This window comes from Rhinatrema bivittatum, chromosome 2 (genome assembly GCF_901001135.1).
Source record: "Rhinatrema bivittatum chromosome 2, aRhiBiv1.1, whole genome shotgun sequence".
NCBI lineage: Eukaryota > Metazoa > Chordata > Amphibia > Gymnophiona > Rhinatrematidae > Rhinatrema > Rhinatrema bivittatum.
Genome location: NC_042616.1, coordinates 631817319 through 631836891, shown reverse-complemented (window position 1 = coordinate 631836891; position 19573 = coordinate 631817319). Strand labels below are relative to the sequence as shown.

The following is a 19573-nucleotide window of genomic DNA, read 5'->3' as shown; positions in this document are numbered from 1 at the left end:
CAAATATTACTCCCCATAAACAAGTCCATCCAACTAACCATGGAAAAATGGAACAAACTCAGCTCAAATCTATCCCACTTGCTATCTCAATTATCTCTATGCCTCAACCAAGCCAAAACAGAAATCATTCACATCCACGATGACCGACCCTCTCTTCCACTCAAGTGCACCCCCTCCGACCACCCAGGAAGCTCAACCAACCCGGGAGTGCCCCAAATCTCACCCACGCCGTCCACAAGAAACCTAGGCGTAACAATCGACAGCCATCTCAACTTTAAACGACACATCTCCAATACAATCAAGGATGGATTCTTCAAACTCCAGACACTAAAAAAACTCAAACCCCTTCTCCAAGAGCACGATTTCCGAACAGTCCTTCAATCAATTATCTTCGCAAAACTTGATTACTGCAACTCCCTCCTCCTTGGCCTACCAGAAATTCACATCAAACCCCTCCAAGTGCTACAGAACGCTGCCGCCAGAATCATCACTAACAACAAAAAATCCTCACACATCACACCCACTCTCAAAGAACTCCACTGGCTACCCATTACCCAAAGAATCCAGTATAAAACCCTCACCCTCATGCACAAAAAAATAAACAACAACAACATGAACTGGCTAAACAACGGAATACAACCTTACCCTACTCAAAGAACTCTCAGATCCACCAACACTGGCCTCCTAGCCGTACCCAATCTCAAATCTGCACACCTCAACGTCACCCGCAAACGAGCCATAACAATTGCGGGCCCCTCCTTATGGAACTCCCTCCCCACCTGTCTCAGAAATGAACCTTCATTGCAAGTCTTCAAAAAACACCTCAAAACATGGCTGTTCCTAAAAGCATTCCCACCTGACACGTAACCTACCCAAATTCAACTGCAACACACCACGCCCCCCTACACAAGCATCTCGCATCACCACCTTCCCTCCCTTGCACCACCTTCCCCCCTCCTATCCCCCCCATTCCCCCCTTCAACCCTCCCTGCCAACCTAACCTTAATATATCCTCATCAACAAGTCATTTATGTACATATGTTATATACTACATCAAATGTTCAACGTAATCCTGTTATTCCTGTTATAATTTGTATAATTTGTTATATTTATTACAATGTTACAATTTATTATTTTTATTACAATGTTATAATGTAAAATAGGGCTGTTACTACCCTATTCTTTGAGTTATCTGGAAACCGATGTGATATCTCGATCGAACGTCGGTATATAAAAGAAATAAATAAATAAATAAATAAATAAATATCTCCGGGCACCGGGAAAGTACTCAGAAAAGCAGTAAAAACAGCTTTTCTGTGCACCCTCCGACTTAATATCATGGCGATATTAAGTCGGAGGTCCCGAAAGTTTAAAAAAGTAAAAAAATTAAATTTGAAATAGGCCCGCGGACACTCAATTTTGCCGGTGTCCGGTTTCCGAACCCGTGGCTGTCAGCGGGCTCGAGAACCGACGCCTGCAAAATTGAGCGTCGGCTGTCAAACCCGCTGACAGCCCCCGCTCCTGTCCGAAAAGAGTCGCTAGGGACGCGCTAGTGTCCCTAGTGCCTCTTTTTACCGCCGGGCCTAATTAGAATAAATTTATTTACTGTATCGCACGCACAGGAGAGTGGCCTGTGTGCGTGCTGGGAGAGCGGGCGCTCTCCCGCGATTTTTACTGTATCGGCCAGTGTGAAAGGCATGGTGGCTTTCTGTCTCTGGGAATTCAGGATTTCTGCCTCTCAACATGTGAAAAGTTGCCAACTCTGCACAAGAGTAAAATATCAATCCAGCTACATGTAATTATTAGAATTTTACATAAGATAATTTTCTTTGGTTTATCTGAATTACTTCCAGGATTGAAAAGAAAATGCAGCAATCTAAGAGATATCAGCTATTATGTATCAAGAAAATGACAAGTACTTAATTTTCTGATCAAGATGAAAAAATGTACATCTTTTTCTAATATTTTATAGACTGAATTAGTTTTTTACTGGAATGTTTAGGTTTTGAAAAATGAATTCCCCTGCTTGCCTAAAGCAAGTGGATTATTTCTGCAGGTGAGGCAGTGGTGTGTTTGGCCCTGATCAGGCCGAAGACTCAGATGGAAAGAGTAGTTTGAGTCTTTGGCCCTGACTTGGGTTCTGGAAGACAGAGAAGAAGAATGCAGCAGAGAATTGGAGATGGGAGTAAAGCCTTTATGCGAGAGCTGGGAGAAGTAGGAAAATAGTAGGAGAGTAAGAGGGCTGGGGGGATGGAGAAAGATGAAAAGAATGTGAATGCTGGGTGGGAGGAGAGTGAGCGAGTAGGGAAAGAGTGAGAGAGGACTGCACCTGGGTGAGATGGAGAGTGTAGGAGGGGTGAAAGAGAACCAAGTAAGGTGGGGAATGCATTTGCCAGCAGAAAATGCATTTGCTATGTACTTCAGTCATCCTTCCTCTCCAAAAAAAAAATATATATATATATTTGGGTATTAGCAGCAGGAGTATATAGTGAGTATATTTTATCCCTGACAAGTCCTGGAGAACATTTTCAAAATTTGGGAATGTGCCATATCATTGTGAGAAAAATAAAATAAAATTCAAAGTTTGTGCTCTTTATTTTTAGGAAGACCAGTGTGGCTGGATGCACAATCATTCAGCTTGAAAAGACAGATTAAAATCATAGGAATAAAGCAAAAATCCATAGAGAATTTAATAATTTTATGAAAATGACAATTGCCACATAGCTAATCCAATTTGCTATTTTATTAGATGTACCTTATTGAAAGATGATTTGTACTTTTCTGTTTTTGATATGTTGAATTGCATCAAAAGAGCACATAAAATGTATGAATATAAATGTACTTTTTGAAACTATATTCACTTTTCATTTGATACCTAGTGAGTGGACATTATTGCATGTATACCTTCATTATAAAGAATTGATTTAAACTTTTTTTTTTTTTAATTAGCTACGGGTACATCCAGAAGACCTTGGGTACTAGGAAAAGTAATGGAAAAGGAGTATTGTCAAGCAAAAAAGGTAAGGAAATATGCATATGTATTAATTATAAACAGACCACGATTCCATGGCCACAGGAAAATCTGCCTTTTCCTGTGGAATTTCCTGTTCCCCCATGGAATCGCCATGGAAGACCAAGGAGCCTGGTCAAATGCAGGTGAGATTGAAGATCTGCTCTCCTATTGGCAAAAGTTTCAGTCTCCATGCTGCTGTCAAATAACTTCCTGGTTCTTTCTTCTCTTTCCCCCACACCCCCCCCACCCCACCCCACCTCCTCATCCCCCCCCCCCACCTTTCTTCTCTTCCCCCCACATCCCCCCACCCCATCTCCTCTTCCCTTGTTCCCTCAGCCTCTCCCATTTCACACAACCCCATCCATCACCTTTTCCTTATCCACCTCCCATTTCACCTAACTTCATCCCCCTTATTCCCCATCTCCAATTTTATACAACCCCCTCTTGTTTCAATTCCCCCCCCCTCCCGTTTCACACAATCTTCCGCTCTCTGTGTCATGGCATTACAAGCAGCACCACAACCCGGGCCTCACTTCGGGGTTCATGTGACTGCTACTGTTAGCATTAATGCATCCCCAGGCCTCTGTCTCTCAGCTCTGCAACGGGAGCCTTAATAACAGTGCTCCTGCTGCATTTCCATTCTTGGCTAGACTCCTGCTGCTTTGCCTACCACCAGCTCACTCCAGCAGCAGCCCTTCAATGCTGGCTCCCCCCAGAGCAGTGGAGCTGGATGTCAATGCTGGTCCAATGTCTCCCTGCGGTTCCAGGCCAAAGAAAACAGAGGCCCTGTGGCTGCCATCATAGCCCATCCCACCAGCTGCTGAAGATAAGAAGAGGCTCCCAATATGAGTGACAGTGAGTGACAAAGAGGGATGTGAAAGACAGAGAGGAAATGTGAGTGAGAGGAAGCGTGTGCATCTGAATGAGAGAGAGAATTGAGAAAGAGGTTTGTGAGTGAGGGATGAAGAGATTGTTGTTCCTACAGCTCTTTTTGACAAACCGTAAAAATGTATCTGAGAAACAAATAGGTTTCAAGGTGGACCCCCTACCCAATCAAGAAGCTCCAAGGGGAAGCTTCTTGAATGGGTGAGGGGTCCCACCTGGAGCCTGTTTGTATGTCAGATACATTGTATGTCTGTTACAGATGAGAGACAGTAATGTGGTCCTGGTAAAAACAATTTTGTCCCCCTCTGATGTACCTGCAGTACACCAGAAGTTCTATTGGGGATCCAGTCCCATATCTCAGCTTTCTTGCTCTTACATTACTGCCTGGATTCTATGTTAAACTCAACATAGCTACGACATAATTCCTTGTCTTTCCCCTCAAACCTACATCTCCTCTTCCCCAGTTCTCTTTTTCTGTGGATAACACTATCATTTTCCCAATCCCCTCAGCCTGTAACCTTTGGGGGACCTTAGACTCCTCTGTCTTCTCTGTTCATATTCAAAACAAAGGTAAAATATGTCATTGTTTTAAACAAAGGTATATTATTGAATCTCTTCTGTGCCATAGGCCAGGGAGGAGGAACTCCCCACAGGACAAACAGACAAGGGAGTACTTTTATTATGTTCATAAAGTCCCTTAGTCCCCCATGAATAGACAGAGAGACAATGGGCTGCTCTTAATATAAAAATCAAAAAAAGAGCAAATAGATCCCAGACAGGGAGCTCGGCATTGAAAGAAATAGGAGACATTGCTGTTCCGAGTTGGTTATATACTGCATAACTATGGGTGACGCTATTTGTCCGATTGAAGATTGACAAGTTGGGCTCCTGATGAAGCTTTTCAAGCGAAACCTCAGCTGTGGTTGAGCCTTCAGAAGTTTTGTTTTGCAGTTTAACCTTTGGAGAATTGTTTATTGTGCTCTTTAAAGTTCTGTATCAGTAGCCAGACCACGTAGAGATGTTTTCAGTGCTTTAATATTATTACGTTGGAACACTGACCATCTACACTGCACTTAAGGAAGAGATTCCTATACAAGAACTACAAAGATTCCTATACAAGAACTACAATGACTCTGGTTAAAATCACAAATGATTGAGAAGACCGGGCGGTCTCTTTCAAAGTAAGAGACATGCAGTCTGGCTTGCTGATGCGGTTTTAACAAGAAATGACCATTATTTACATTACATCCTATTAGCCTGTGGGAAAACAATTATTGATTAATAATTTTTTGATCCCCCATTTTTCTTTTGATTCTTCTCTTAATATAAACATAGAGCCACTCAGCCACCAGGACTGATAGAGCACTCTTTTATTCTTCACAGAAAGATCTTCACCTCCTTACCTCCTAGTCTTGGCTTTTTTCTCTCTCACTTTCTGGAGAGCTTTACACCACCAGCACTCTGGGCCACACTGACTACCAGTCACCTTGTTTACAGGTTCAGGGGTGAGAGTTAAGGTCCATCTCCCCCCCCCCCCCCCCCCAAAAGGCTACCAGGGTCTTTTTTTTTTTTTGCATGGGACTGGGGATGGATCTCTAGACCCCAGGGATATGAATTTATTTATAGCGAGTGGGGAATGGAGGGAGATATTGAGGGGGGGACGGGCTAAAGCCAAAGCGGCACTTTTCTTGAATAAGGGGTAGTGGTGTGGGAAGGGTGCAGGCTGTCGCTACATTTTTTTGTTCTTTTGAAGGCCAGGACCATCTTGGAAGACAGGCAGGGATCTCCAAACACCCTTGAGGTAGTATTTGACTAATTGGTGGAGGTTTACTGGAACCTTAACCCTTTAATCTTCCCATCTGACCATCAAGGACCCATGTTAGTGTCCTGATGCTCCCTCAGGATAATACTTACACCTCCCTCAAGCATGCTAAAATAATGAAGCAGACTTTTTTCTAAGTCAACAGTGTTATTGTATTCTCTGAGGACAAGCAGGATGGTAGTCCTCACATAGAAGAGACATCACTAGATGGAGCCTGATGTGGAAAACGTAAGTCAAAGTTTCTAGAACTTTCACTAGGCACACTGAGCATGCCCAGCATGCCCTAAACCACACATCCACAAGTGGTCCCTCTTCCGTCTCTTTTTTCCTACGGAGCTGTGAGTCTCGCAGTTTGATTGATCTCAAAACTTGGCTTTTTGCCTTCTGGAAAACTTTTCTTCTTCGCATTTTATTGTGATTTTTTTTCTCTTTGATCTATCACCAGGTACCTCTCAGTGCCTTCCCATAGTGTCCCCAATCAGGGTTTTCGGCATTTTGGGTAAGTTTCCTTTCGCAGTCAATTCCTACTGTAGTGGCGGTGCCTCGATGCCTGCCACCATCGTTTTGACTTTCAGCCCTTTTGTTTCACACCATCATGGCCACGTCTAGTTTTTGCCGGTGCCCCCAGTGCCTGAGGACCATGTCTATCACTGATATTCATGAGGTGTGCATCTTCTGCCTGGGGGTGTCACATGACATCCGGGGTTGCCTCTTGTGTGCCCAGATGACACCAAAGGGACATTGGCTTCGACTCGAAAGATGGATCAGCTCTTCGGGTTGAAGAAATCCGAGCCTTAGGCATCGAAGCACCTTGGAGTTGCACCAGTGGACACCACACCATCGACATCAGTGGGACTGTTGGTTCCGTTAATGTCGCCTGTGGATAGGGGCACCAGAGACAGACCATTGTCAATCTCCAGGCCAAGGGCACCGGTTTTGTTGACTTCGGCATCAGGGAAGGACCGAGCTGAGCATTAAGGGAAGCCTAAGAAGTATCGGCACAGGTTCGCATCGATGCAGGGTGCCAAACAGGGGAATCAACCAGCTTTTGCCGCGATGCCCCCGAAGCGGCTCTGTGAGGAGCAGCGCCCATCCTCCATCAATGCCCAGGGTCTGCGATGGTCTCCACCGGTCCTGGTTCAGGTCGATGATTCCCCTTGCGGGTCTGAGGAAGATGTGGCCACCCCTCCTTCCTCCCAGTTGGTGGTGGCATTGGCAACATTCGAGGAGGAGCTGGAGCACTGAGTCCAGCTAGCAGTGGAGTGGGTGCTGCAGGGCTTCAGTCATGTGGCACCAATGGCACCTGAGCCAGTGCCTTCTATCCTCATACTGCTTCTGGAGAAACTTGATGTGCTCAATGGTGCATTAATGACCCAGCTGGTATCGGTTCCCGGGTCTGCACCAGTACCTGGCGGGGCACTGAGGCTTCCCCTTACTGATCCGGTAGTTATCGCTGGTTCCTCCAAGGAGGAAGCTCCATTGAGGCTGGCAGAGGCGCCGAGGCCCGTAGTCTCCCCACCCAGTTCCACCGGTGCCTGTACCTCTGGACATGAGCCGAGCACCTAAGGTCCCATCCCCTGGGGCATATAGTGAGGATGAGGGTCCCTATGACCCATGGGGGTATGATCAGATAGAGTCCTCCTCTGAAGATTCGGATGGTCTCTTATTAGACCCTTTTCCTCCAGATGAGATTCAATAATATACCTTTGTTTAAAACAATGACATATTTTACCTTTGTTTTGGCATATTCAACAGAGCTCTCCTCCCACTTAATGGCTAGAGCGGTCAAACCTGTACCACCAGGGCAAAGAGGGTGGGAATTCTACTCCAGGTACTTCCTGATTTCAAAGAGAACAGGATGACTCCTTCCATCCCATCGTAGACCTAAGGGCCTTGAACAAATTTCTAAAAAAGAAAAGTATTTCTTTTTTAATTATTGTCATTTATTAATGCTTTACAGATAAAAAAAATTATCGCCCAAAGCGATGTACAGAATAAAAACATATAATTACAAAAATATATCAAAACATAAAACTCACAAATACTAAGACTAATAGCACTTAAATGCAGCATTTCATAGCCAGTTCCTGACATCCATCATTTTTTTCTGACTAGTCAGCCCAAGGAGGTCAAGACTTATTATAAGTCATTAGTAGACATAAACCAGGTTTTTAATTTCTTCCGAAATCTTAATAAATTTTTCTCATCTCTCACATCCAGCGGTAACCTATTCCATATGTTTGGTGTAGCACCTAAGCAAGAATGCTTAAATGTTCTCACTGGAGGAAGTTGCAAATATAGTCTTCCAGTAGAATGCAAATTTCTTTTAGATACATGCCATTCCAACATACCCCTTAAAGAGGGAAAGCCTGAACCATTTAAGATTTTAAATGCCAACACCAAATTTTTAAATATGCATCTATCCACAATAGGTAACCAATGCAATTCCAATAGCAACAGTTTAGCAGAGGTTCTTCGAGATTTTCCCAAAGCAATTCTAGCAGTGGTATTTTCCATAAATTGTAATTTTCAAATCACTTTACCTTGTAATCCCAAAAATATCGAATTGCAAAAGTTCAAGATGGTTTCCTTGTGCACATTGATTCCCCTTTTGCAAAATGGGGACTGGCTATGCTCCCTCGACATAAAGGTCGCATGCACCCATATCGAGATCTTCACCAGTCACAGATAGAAAAACAATACTTCCAGTACCGAGTGATGCCATTTGGGCTTGCATCTGCCCCACAAGTCTTCACAAAATGCCTGGCCATGATAGCGGTGCACCTCTGCAGACTGGGAATGCATGTCTTCCCATATCTAGACGGTTGGCTGGTCAAGAACTCATCTCAGGCAGGGGCCATCAGGTCCATGCGCTTCACCATTCAGTGCTGGAGTTGCTAGGATTTGTTCTCAATTAACCAAACTCCCATCTCAGCCCGTCACCTCAGTTGGACTCCATAGGTGCTCTGCTAGACACAGCTCAGGCCAAGGCCTTTCTGCCTTGCCAGAGGGTCGTCGCTTTGACGACCATTGCAGCAGAGGTTCAACAGAGCCAGCAGGTGACAGCCTGGCACTTGTTGAGGCTTTTGGGCCACATGGCTGCAACCGACCATGTCACTCCCTTGGCATGCTTAAACATGCACAGAATCCAGTGGACCCTGAGGTCACGGTGGCGCCAAGCCACTCAGAGACTTCAGGATTGCATCTGAGTCATCCCGTCTCTCACTGACTCATTGTTCTGGTGGCAAGTACTTTCCAATCTAGAACAGGGGATTTCCTTTTGGAGTCTCTCTACTCAAATTGTGCTAACCACGGATGCATCTCCCCTGGGGTGGGGAGCTCATGTGGATGGGTTCGGCAACCAGGGGCTGTGGTCCACTCAGGAATTTTCTTATCAAATCAACTTCCTGATGTTCGGGGTGATCAGGTACGCGCTTTCTCACAGGACAAGCAGGATGCTAGTCCTCACATATGAGTGACATCACAGGATGGAGCCCAATCACGGAACACTTTTGTCAAAGTTTATAGAACTTTGACTGGCCCCTATTGGGCATGCCCAGCATAGCACTAACCCTGCAGCCAGCAGGGGTCCCTCTTCAGTCTTCTTTTTTCCACGCAGCAGTAGCCACGCGATTAAGGTGCTCAGCACGGATTCCTGACAGGAATTTTCCTCACGGAATTATTTAAAGTTAAAATACCCCACAGGGGTCCCTCCGTTAACTTTTTTCAGTCCGCGGTACTCCGGTAAGTTTTTACCCGTTTTCCGTCGATTACCATCAAGTTTGGCCTTCACTGCCTACCGGCCATCGACCGTACCACGGCTCGGTTTTTCTATGGCCATGGCGTCAAGGTTCCGTCTGTGTCTGGACTGTACTCGTACCATGTCCATTACAGACCCGCATAGTCTGTGTAATGTGTCTTGGACGAGAGCACAATGTCTTGACCTGCACCAAATGTGCCCTAATGACACCAAAAGGTTGCGGGGTCAGAATGGAGAAGATGGGACTTCTCTTCCGTGCTCAAACCCCGACTCCGTCCATTGCATCGACATCATCTGAACCGTCAACGTCGTGTCAGCATCGACCACCGACCGGTGACCACCCGGCGTCAATCACTTCCCGGCCTTCGACACCCTCTTCTCCCCCTCAGGAATGAGGGGATCGTAAGGAGAAACATCGCCATCGCACCGAAAGTCACGGAACATCGAGGCATCGAAACCATTGACCTCGCCATCGTCCGAGCTGCCGCCGAAGAAACCCCATTCAGAAAATGCACCGACCTTTTTGGCGACCGGGTCACCGAGGCAAGCCTTACCTGACAGGGCGTCGGGAGCTGCGACTCCGCCTTTAACGGTGGTCCCTCTGGCTATGTCTCTGCCTCTTTCTTCTGTTCCAGAGCCGATGCTGCTTGCTCCAGATCTCCAAAAAGAACTGCACCGGATGGTTCAGGAGGCCATCGACAAGGCGATGCATCGACTCCAGGTTCCCCCGGCACCGATATCTGTGCTGAGAGTGGAACCGAGCACCGACCCAATTCCAGCAGCATTGGCATCGCTGCTATCGAGGATGGAAGCGCTTATTGCCGCTTTTCCATTGATGGACCCCAGGTCACCGATGGCTCCGGTGCCCTCCCCGCTGACTTTATCATCGGGAGGAGAAACACCGTTCCGCATTCCTCCATTGGGAGTTCTGCCTCAGCCACCAATACCTCCATTGGCACCATCGAGCCATCCACCGATGCCTGCGCCAGGGCCTTCATTGCTTTCAACGGTGCCTCCGGTTATTCCTTCGATGCCTTCAGAGCCTAAACCGGGACCTTCAGGTATCCAACTACCCCGTCCCTCTACAGTTCCTAGAGTGACAGGTGCTAATCCTTATACCTGGACTGATGATTCTTCACCACCTTCACCCACTGAAAGTAGAAAGCGTTCTCCTCCAGAGGACCTTTCTTTCATAAATTTTGTGAAGGACATGTCTGAATTGGTCCCCTTCCAGTTACTGACGGAACAGGACGACAGACATCAAATGATGGAGTTGCTTCAATTCCTGGATGCGCCCAAGGAAATCACCTCCATCCCCATCCATCAAGAAGTTCTTGACCTTCTCAAAAAGAACTGGGAGCATCCTGGCTCCATTGCACCAGTCCACAGGAAAACTGACTCTACCTATTTGGTGCAGTCAGCTCCAGGTTTTCAAAAGCCTCAGTTGGATCACCAGTCTGTGGTGGCTGAATCTGCGCAAAAGAAAGCAAAAAGGTCAAAAACTCATACTTCCTTTCCCCCTGGCAAGGAACAGAAGGTTTGGATACCATTGGTCGCAGAGGCTTTCAAGGATCAATGCTGATACTCCAAATTGCTGCTTACCAACTATATATGACCCAATATGATAGGGTCATTTTTAAGCAACTACAAGACTTGACAACCTCCATGCCTCAGTCACTTCCAGAAAACTTCCACACCCTACTTAATAAGGGTTTGGAGGCAGGCAAACATGAGATTAGATCATGCTACGATATCTTTGACACTGCAACCAGAGTGTCTGCAGCCACTATTTCAGCAAGACGATGGGCTTGGCTCAAGTCTTCAGACCTTCGTCCGGAAGTGCAAGAACGGTTGTCCGAACTCCCCTGCATAGGAGACAATCTCTTTGGCGAGCAGATTCAAAAGACAGTGGCTGAACTAAAGGACCATCATGAGACTCTCAGACAGCTCTCTCTGATACCTTCGGATTATCCTTCTAAACATCCTTTCCAGAAGGACTCTAAAAAGTCTTTTTATAGACCAAAGAAGTCCTACCCGCCAACAGCCAGATGCTGTTCTGCGAGACCATTCCTCAAATCACAGTCTCGTCAAACCCGAAAGCAAAAACCACAGATGGCCCCCCAGCCCGGGCCCTGCTTCTGGTTTTTGACTCTCGCATAGAGAGCAGCAGCCAGATTCCATTACCAAATGTCCCAGTGGGAGGCCGCTTGTGCCATTTCAACAACATATGGCAATCAATCACCTCGGACCACTGGGTCCTAGCAATAGTTGCTCAAGGGTATCATCTCAACTTTCTCTCCATCTCGCTGGATTCCCCACCTCTAATGACGTGGAAAACATCCGACCATTCATTGCTCCTGGAGCAGGAGGCCTCCTTCCTACTCCAGTCCAGAGCAATAGAACCAGTACCATCGCCTCAGCAAGGCCTCGGATTCTATTCCCGGTACTTTCTAATCCCCAAAAGATCGGGAGGTGTTCGTCCAATTTTGGATCTACGAGCCCTCAACAAGTACCTCCAGAGAGAAAGGTTCAAGATGGTAACCTTGGACTCCCTGCTTCCACTTCTTCAAAGAGGAGACTGGCTCTGCTCTCTCGACCTCCAGGACGCATACACTCATATTGCGATAACTCCATCTCATCGCAAATTCCTGAGGTTTCTCGTAGGCCCCAAGCACTATCAATACCAAGTGTTTCCATTCAGCCTAGCATCTGCACCACGAGTCTTTGCAAAATGCCTCCTTGGTTACCGCCTTCCTAAGGACTCAAGGTGTTCACGTCTACCCCTATCTGGATGACTGGTTAATCAGGGCTCCGACTCAGAAATCCGCTTTGTCATCCCTACATCTCACCTTAAACACTCTCACTAGGATTTCTCGTCAATTACGTCAAATCCTTCTTAGTCCCATCTCAAACCTTATCGTTCATTGGGGCAAACTTGGACACCTTACAGGCAAAAGCTTTCCTACCTCAACAATGAGCCCTCACTCTCGTGTCTCTGGCACAACAGCTGCAGTCTCAACGCTCGACGACTGCTCATCGTTTTCTCATCCTTCTAGGACACATGGCGTCCTCAGTTCAGGTCACACCAATGGGCCTCCCTGGCCATGAGAGTCATGCAGTGGACTCTAAGGTCGCAATGGACACAGTCCCTTCAGCCCCTGTCAACCATTGTCCACGCCACCGACTCACTCCGTCTCTCTCTCGCCTGGTGGACGAATCACATCAATCTTCTACAGGGCTTGCCCTTTCAGGTGCCAAACCCTCAAATAACCCTAACCACCGATGCTTCCAACTTCGAGTGGGGAGCCCATGTGGCCAATCTCCAGACACAAGGTTCCTGGTCTCCAGAGGAAGCCAAACACCAAATAAATTTCCTGGCGCTTCGAGGAATAAGATACGCTCTCAGAGTATTTCAGGATCGCCTGTCCAATCAAGTCATATTAATCCAGATGGACAACCAGGTGGCCATGTGGTACATCAACAAGCAGGGAGGGACAGGATCCTACCTTCTGTGTCAGGAAGCAGCACAGATATGGGCGGAGGCCCTCTCCCACTCAATGTACCTCAGGGCCACCTACTTGCTGGGAGTGGACAACGTGTTGGCAGACAAGTTGAGTTGTACCTTCCAACCGCACGAGTGGTCTCTAAACCCCTCAGTAGCGAACTCCATCTTCCAAGAATGGGGTTATCCTCAAATAGACCTCTTTGCATCATCCCATAATCGCAAAGTAGGGAATTTCTGCTCTCTCACTCGCAGCCAACATTATCCACCAAGAGACACATTCTCCCTATCATGGTCAACAGCTCTCTTATACGCATTCCCTCCACTTCCACTTCTCTCGAAAACTCTCGTGAAGTTACGTCAGGACAAGGGAACCATGATCCTGATAGCACCCCACTGGCCCCGCCAAGTGTGGTTTCCAATTCTCGAGGATCTTTCCATTCGCAGGCACATTCCTCTGGGAACAGACCCGCTTCTAATCACTCAAACGACGGGTGCCTTCACCACCCCAATCTTCAGGCCCTGTCCCTGACAGCATGGATGTTGAAAGGTTAATCCTTCAGCCGCTTAACCTTTCTGATCCAGTCTCCCGCGTCTTGATTGCTTCACAGAAGCCTTCCACGAGAAAATCGTATTCCTAGAAATGGAATAGGTTCACGTCAAGGTGCTCTTCTCAGGCCCTTGATCCTTTTACCTGTCCAATCCCGAAGTTTCTAGACTACCTCTGGCACAGGTCTTAAAACTTCCTCCATTAGAATGCATGTCAGTGCGGTAGCCGGCTTCCATAAAGGTATCGGGGATGTCCCTATCTCAGTACAACCCCTTGTCACACGATTTCTGAAAGGCTTTCTTCACCTCCAGCCTCCACTGCGTCCTCCGGCCCCTTCTTGGGACCTCAACCTGGTTTTGGTTCGGCTCATGAAACCACCATTTGAGCCTCTCCAATCCTGTGAACTTCGCTTTCTCACATGCGGGCTGATTCAGTAAAGTCCTCGGGAGACCGGACGAACAACCCGCTCCTCCTGGTGCGCGCACAGGCCACTCGCCTGTGCGCGCAATTCTGTATTTAAATTAGGTGGTGCGGGTAGAAACAGGCAAAAGGAGGTGCTAGGGACACTAGCGCGTCCCTAGCGCCTCCTTTTGACCCGGAGTGGCGGCTGTCAGCGGATTTGACAGCCGACACTCAATTTTGCCAGCGTCTGTTCTCGAGCCCGCTGACAGCCACAGGCTCGGAAACCGGACACCGGGAAAATTGAGCGTTCGGTTTTCGGCCCGACAGCCACTGGCCCATTTTAATTTTTTTTTTCTTTTTTTTTTTTTTTTTTTTACTTTTTTCACTCTTCGGGACCTCCGACTTAATATCGCCATGGTATTAAGTCGAAGGGTGCACAGAAAAGCAGTTTTTACTGCTTTTCTGTGCACTTTCCCGGTGCCAGCAGAAAGGTAGGCGCTAATTTCTTAAAGTAGAATGTGCAGCTTAGCTGCACATTTTATTTTCTGTATCGCGCAGGCATACCTAATAGGGCCTTCAACATGCATTTGCATGTTGAGGGCGCTATTAGGTGCCGCGTGTTGGACGCGCGTTTTCCGCCCCTTACTGAATAAGGGGTAAGGAAAAACACGCGTCCAAGGACAGGTTAACAGTGCACTCCATCGGAGCGCACTGTACTGTATCGGCCTGATGGAAAGTGATTTTCCTTTTGGCAATCACTTCAGCTCACAGAGTTAGTGAGTTACAGGCTCTAGTTACCTATCTGCCTTACACTAAACTTCTGCAGGACCGGGCGGTACTTCGCACACACCCTAAATTCTTACCTAAGGTAGTATCAGAGTTTCATCTCAATCAATCCATTATACTACCTACCTTCTTTCCCAGGCCCCCATTCCAATCCAGGAGAGCAGGCTCTGCATACCCTTGACTGCAAACGGGCTCTAGCATTCTACCTAGACCGTACAGCTGCCCACAGGAAAAGCACTCAATTATTTGTATCTTTCCATCCTAACAAATTGGAGCAGCCTGTGGGTAAGCAGACTCTCTCCTCCTGGCTAGCGGACTGCATATCCTTTTGCTATCAGCAAGCGGGCATTCCACCCAAGACCGTGTTAAAGCACACTCTGTGAGGGCCATGGCAACTTCAGTAGCACAACTACGATCAGTGCTGCTTCCTGACATTTGCAGGACTGCCACTTGGAGTTTTCTCCATACTTTTACAGCCCACTGTTGCTTAGACAAAGCCGGAAGACAAGACTCCATCTTCAGCCAGTCTGTCTTGCGTAACCTATTTATGATGTGACGTACCAACACACTTCCGCCTGCCCGGTGGGGTTCAGGATGCCCTCTACCAAATTCCGCCCCAGTTGTTGTGCTTGTTGCACGCCTTTGGCTACATTTGGTGCATGTTCGAACATCCTCAGCTCGGTACTCACCCATATGTGAGGACTACTATCCTGCTTGTCCTGTGAGAAAGCAAATGTTGCTTACCTGTAAGAGGTGTTCTCACAAGACAGCAGGATGTTAGTCCTCACGAAACCCGCCTACCACCCCATGGTGTTGGGTTCATTTTATTATTTTATATTTCGGCACTACCTGTAGCTTTTAAATAAGACTGAAGAGGGACCCCTGCTGGCTGCAGGGTTAGTGTCATGCTGGGCATGCCCAGTAGGGGCCAGTCAAAGTTCTAGAAACTTTGATAAAAGTGTTCCGTGATTGGGCTCCAACCTGTGATGTCACCCATATGTGAGGACTAACATCCTGCTGTCCTGTGAGAACACCTGTTACAGGTAAGCAACATTTGCTATATGCTTTCAGAGATCAGCTGTCCAACAAAGTTGTCCTGATCCAGACCAATAACCAAGTAGCCATGTGGTATGTGAACAAGCAGGGAGGCACGGGATTGTATCTCCTGTGTCAGGAAGCAATCCAGATCTGGTCGTGGAACCTGTCCCACAAGATGGAGCTCAAGGCCATGTACCTGGCCTGGATGGAGAACATGATAGCGGATAGGCTGAGTTAAGCCTTCAGACCGCACAAGTGTTCCCTGGATCAGGGGGTAGTAAATTGGATATTCTGTCTCTGAGGGAGCCCAGGTGTAGATCTGTTCTCATCTCCCTGCAACAGGAAAGTACCTTGGTTCTTCTCCCTGTACAGATCAGATGGCAAAGCAGCCTCGGACACCCTTGCCAGTCAATGGGGCAAGGGTCTTCTATACGCATATCCACCAATTCCCTTAGTGGCAAAGACTCTCTTAAAGCTTCGCGAGGACATAGGGACTATGATCCTCAAAGCCCCTCATTGGCTGAGACATGAGATTTATGCAATGTTCTCTCAACCTAGTTTGATGTTACCCAGATAGAGAGTCCATCAAGCTAGGTTGAGAGAACATTGCACAAATCTCATCTGTGGGTGAGTTTCCTCACTCCGAAGTTCCTCAAATCTTCAAAGAGAGCACTGTGCTGTTCGTACGTCTCACTTTGAATGTCAAAGTGGCCCCTAACCCCTACACTAATACCTAAACCTCACCTTGAGTTACTAGGTGGGCTTCCCATAGAGATATAAATACCTATCTACTGTAAGGGCATGATGGCTAGTCAGTCTCTTTCTCTCTCTCTCTCAATACAACACTTCTGAAATGTATCGCAAAGTGTGAAAAGGTTACCGTTTCGCATGGGTATTAGTGCACTTTGCGATAAACTGCCTATTACCATTAAACACGCCCCTTTTCTTATTGCATGCGATATTTTTCGCATTTTGATAAATCCAGGCCTTAGGACAGTATTTACTAAGTCGCGATACAGCTAAAATGCGCATTAAACACTGTATATTGTGTTTTCCATGGATTAATTTTGCTAATCCATGCAAAGCAACTCATGCATACCTAATCCTATGCTAATAAAAGAATACGTCTGATTTAGAAGAAAATCAGCCCATTATTTTATCACAGGTATTGTTATTTTCCCTAGGAGCATCGGGATGCTAGTGCAGATCCCTCCGGTCCCATATGAAAATTGAAAGGGCCAAGTGGCCCAAAATAAACCCACCCCCAAACCTTTCAAATGATCTCTGAGGGCCTTTGAAGACATCCGTCACCTTCAAAAGCATCTCTGCCCCCCCCCCCCCCCCAAAAGGGAAAAATAGCCATTCTAAACCACAGGGTGATGGCCTGCACTTCTCTAACCCCCTTGTAAAAAGAGAAAAACAACCCCACCAATGCCTTCAACCACCCCCCTTTCAAAGATTTCTTCCAGCAGCCCCCACCTCTCCCTCCCCCTGTCCCAAATACTCAACAACTCTGGAGTGTAGTGGCCCCACCAAGCTCCTCGTCCCACCCCCAGTCATAAAAACAACCCCTGGTGGTCTGGGGGACACCCTGATCCTCATCCCTCTACATTAATAAAGGCTTTGTGGTGTCTAATGATAACCCAGAGTGTCCCCTTGCTCTGGGCCCAGTCATCATTTTCCAAAATGGCATCAACTTGACCTTGCCCCTATCACATGATAGGGGCAAAGTCCAGGGACCAGACCTTGGCCACTAGTTAGACATAAATGCACAAATAAGTTTTGAATACTAGTCCCCAGAATGTTTGTAAATGATTTTATTAAATGTTTAGTACAGATAAACTATCCAATGAATGTGTTCTCTTGAAAAGTAAGTAAAGATGTTTTCTTTTTCTTTTTCAGGCACAAAACAGATTTAAAGTTCCTTTGGGTACACAAATTCTACAGAGTAAAGCAGTTGCCATGGAACAAGAAAGTATAACATACGTAGAAAAACCATGCAGATCATCCTATCATATTTTTTTCTGGCTCATCTTACAGAAATCATCCAAAGCTCAAAACAGGCTATTTTTGTACTCAGATCAGAGTGGCAGTATGCTTCCCCTGATGGTTCTACATTTACTTTTTAAACAGAGTTCCATTTTTAGAAATTTCATCTGAATCCTAGGCCTAACTGTTCATTTTTTTCCACATAATTTAGAAATGTGGACCAAATGAGTTCATTTTCTCTAAGGGCATACCCTGTGCAGCATGGTTTCCAGACCATGTTATTGCCTGTTAAATATACATTAACTTGTATTTAGATGTTAATGTAAGTTGCCATTATTACCAGGCATTTGTTCTTTGGTGAAGTCATTATCAAAATATTTGCACCTTTTAGCACATTCTTTATTTTCTGTATAAATTCATCAACTATCGAAAGAAGCGTGTTCATGGCATGCGGATAATCCTATAATTTTCTTCAACATCAGTTTGCCTCTAGAGTAAAATAACTACTGCAGCTTGTTTCCTTATATTAAGACCCTTTGATGTTTTGAAAGAAATGCAAACTGTAATTTGACAGACTGATTTGAAAATCAGCTCTCATAAACTGCAATCCTCAAATGCACTTTCAACGGATGGTGTAGATTCTGAAAGGAAGAAGTGTTGCTGAGAGTTAGAAAGCAGCACTTAAGCCTTCCTCACAAAACAGAAGTCTTGTATTAATCTGTTTAGAAGAAAAAGAAAAAAATCATATTGATGAATTGTATTTTATGGATTGAGTTTCAGGAAAAAACTCAGTGTACATTAACCATACAAAAGTCATTTAAGTAACAAATTATTGTATTGTAAAAGATATGTAGAATTTTAAAACAATAAAGATTTGAACCTGTAAATATTTGAAGATTATTTGCAAAAGAAAAATGGTTGAATTAGCACAGACTTGAAACTTGTGAGCAGTATCATCAGTTATTCAAGGCTTGGACCTTAAACTATTGACCATTCGTGCAGCATTCATAAGCATTCCTAATTCATTCACTTTAAGTTTGGGTTTGTAAATGGATCAAAGAGTACTAATCTGTGATTATAAAGGCTATACTAGGAGATTTAATATTAATATGGGTGGGGCATTTGCAAACAAAATCCAAGAGAGAGAGGGAATTAGGAGTTGGAGGTATATGAAAAAGCAAATGCTCCCAGCACCTAAAAAGATGGCTTGGGGCTAATGCAGGGAAATATGAGAAGAATTGTACATTGGCGACCCTACTGCAGTCTCAATCCTCTTTCCATATAAATTTATAAACTTGATTAATTCTGTCAAGCTCCTTAGATTATCTAGTCTAGTTTAAATTCACTTCAAAAAAATTCTCAAAGCAAAATGACAGCCTTCTCCAAAAAGGGAAACATTTCCTTTGATCTGTACAAGAGTATTCCTAGTATATATGTAGAATATTCCTAATTGTAAATATCCGAAAAATGTGCACTTGCTTGTCATGGACACTTGGCAGTACACAAATTACTTTTTTTCAAGTGATGATATGAATGCTTATGAAAGCTACGCAAATGGTCAGTGGCTTAAGTTGAAGCCATGGCAATTGATGCTGCTACTTATAGGTTTCAAACTTGTGCTATTTCTTCCATTTTTTTTATGTATTACCATGCATTTAATATATGCATATATACTGTCCTATAAAACAAAATGGGGATAATAATATAACAAATAAATTGAAGCTTCCAATAAATATTTTGGGGCCTTTTTTGAAATGGATATCATGACATTAGAGAAAATTTTGTGTGGGTCATGGCACTTATTCTATATCCTTTTACTTTATCAT

The 19573-nt window shown here is 45.5% G+C and overlaps 1 protein-coding gene across 1 annotated transcript in view; it reads left to right on the top strand.

Moving 5' to 3' along the window:
* Window positions 1-17880, top strand: part of RB1CC1 (RB1 inducible coiled-coil 1) — a 434332-nt gene extending 416452 nt beyond the window's left edge. The window contains 3 exon segments of the mRNA XM_029591270.1: window positions 2950-3020; window positions 17661-17693; window positions 17695-17880. Of these exon segments, the coding sequence (XP_029447130.1) occupies window positions 2950-3020; window positions 17661-17693; window positions 17695-17739 (149 nt within the window). The 3' untranslated portion in view covers window positions 17740-17880.
* The last annotated feature ends 1693 nt before the right edge of the window (window positions 17881-19573 follow it).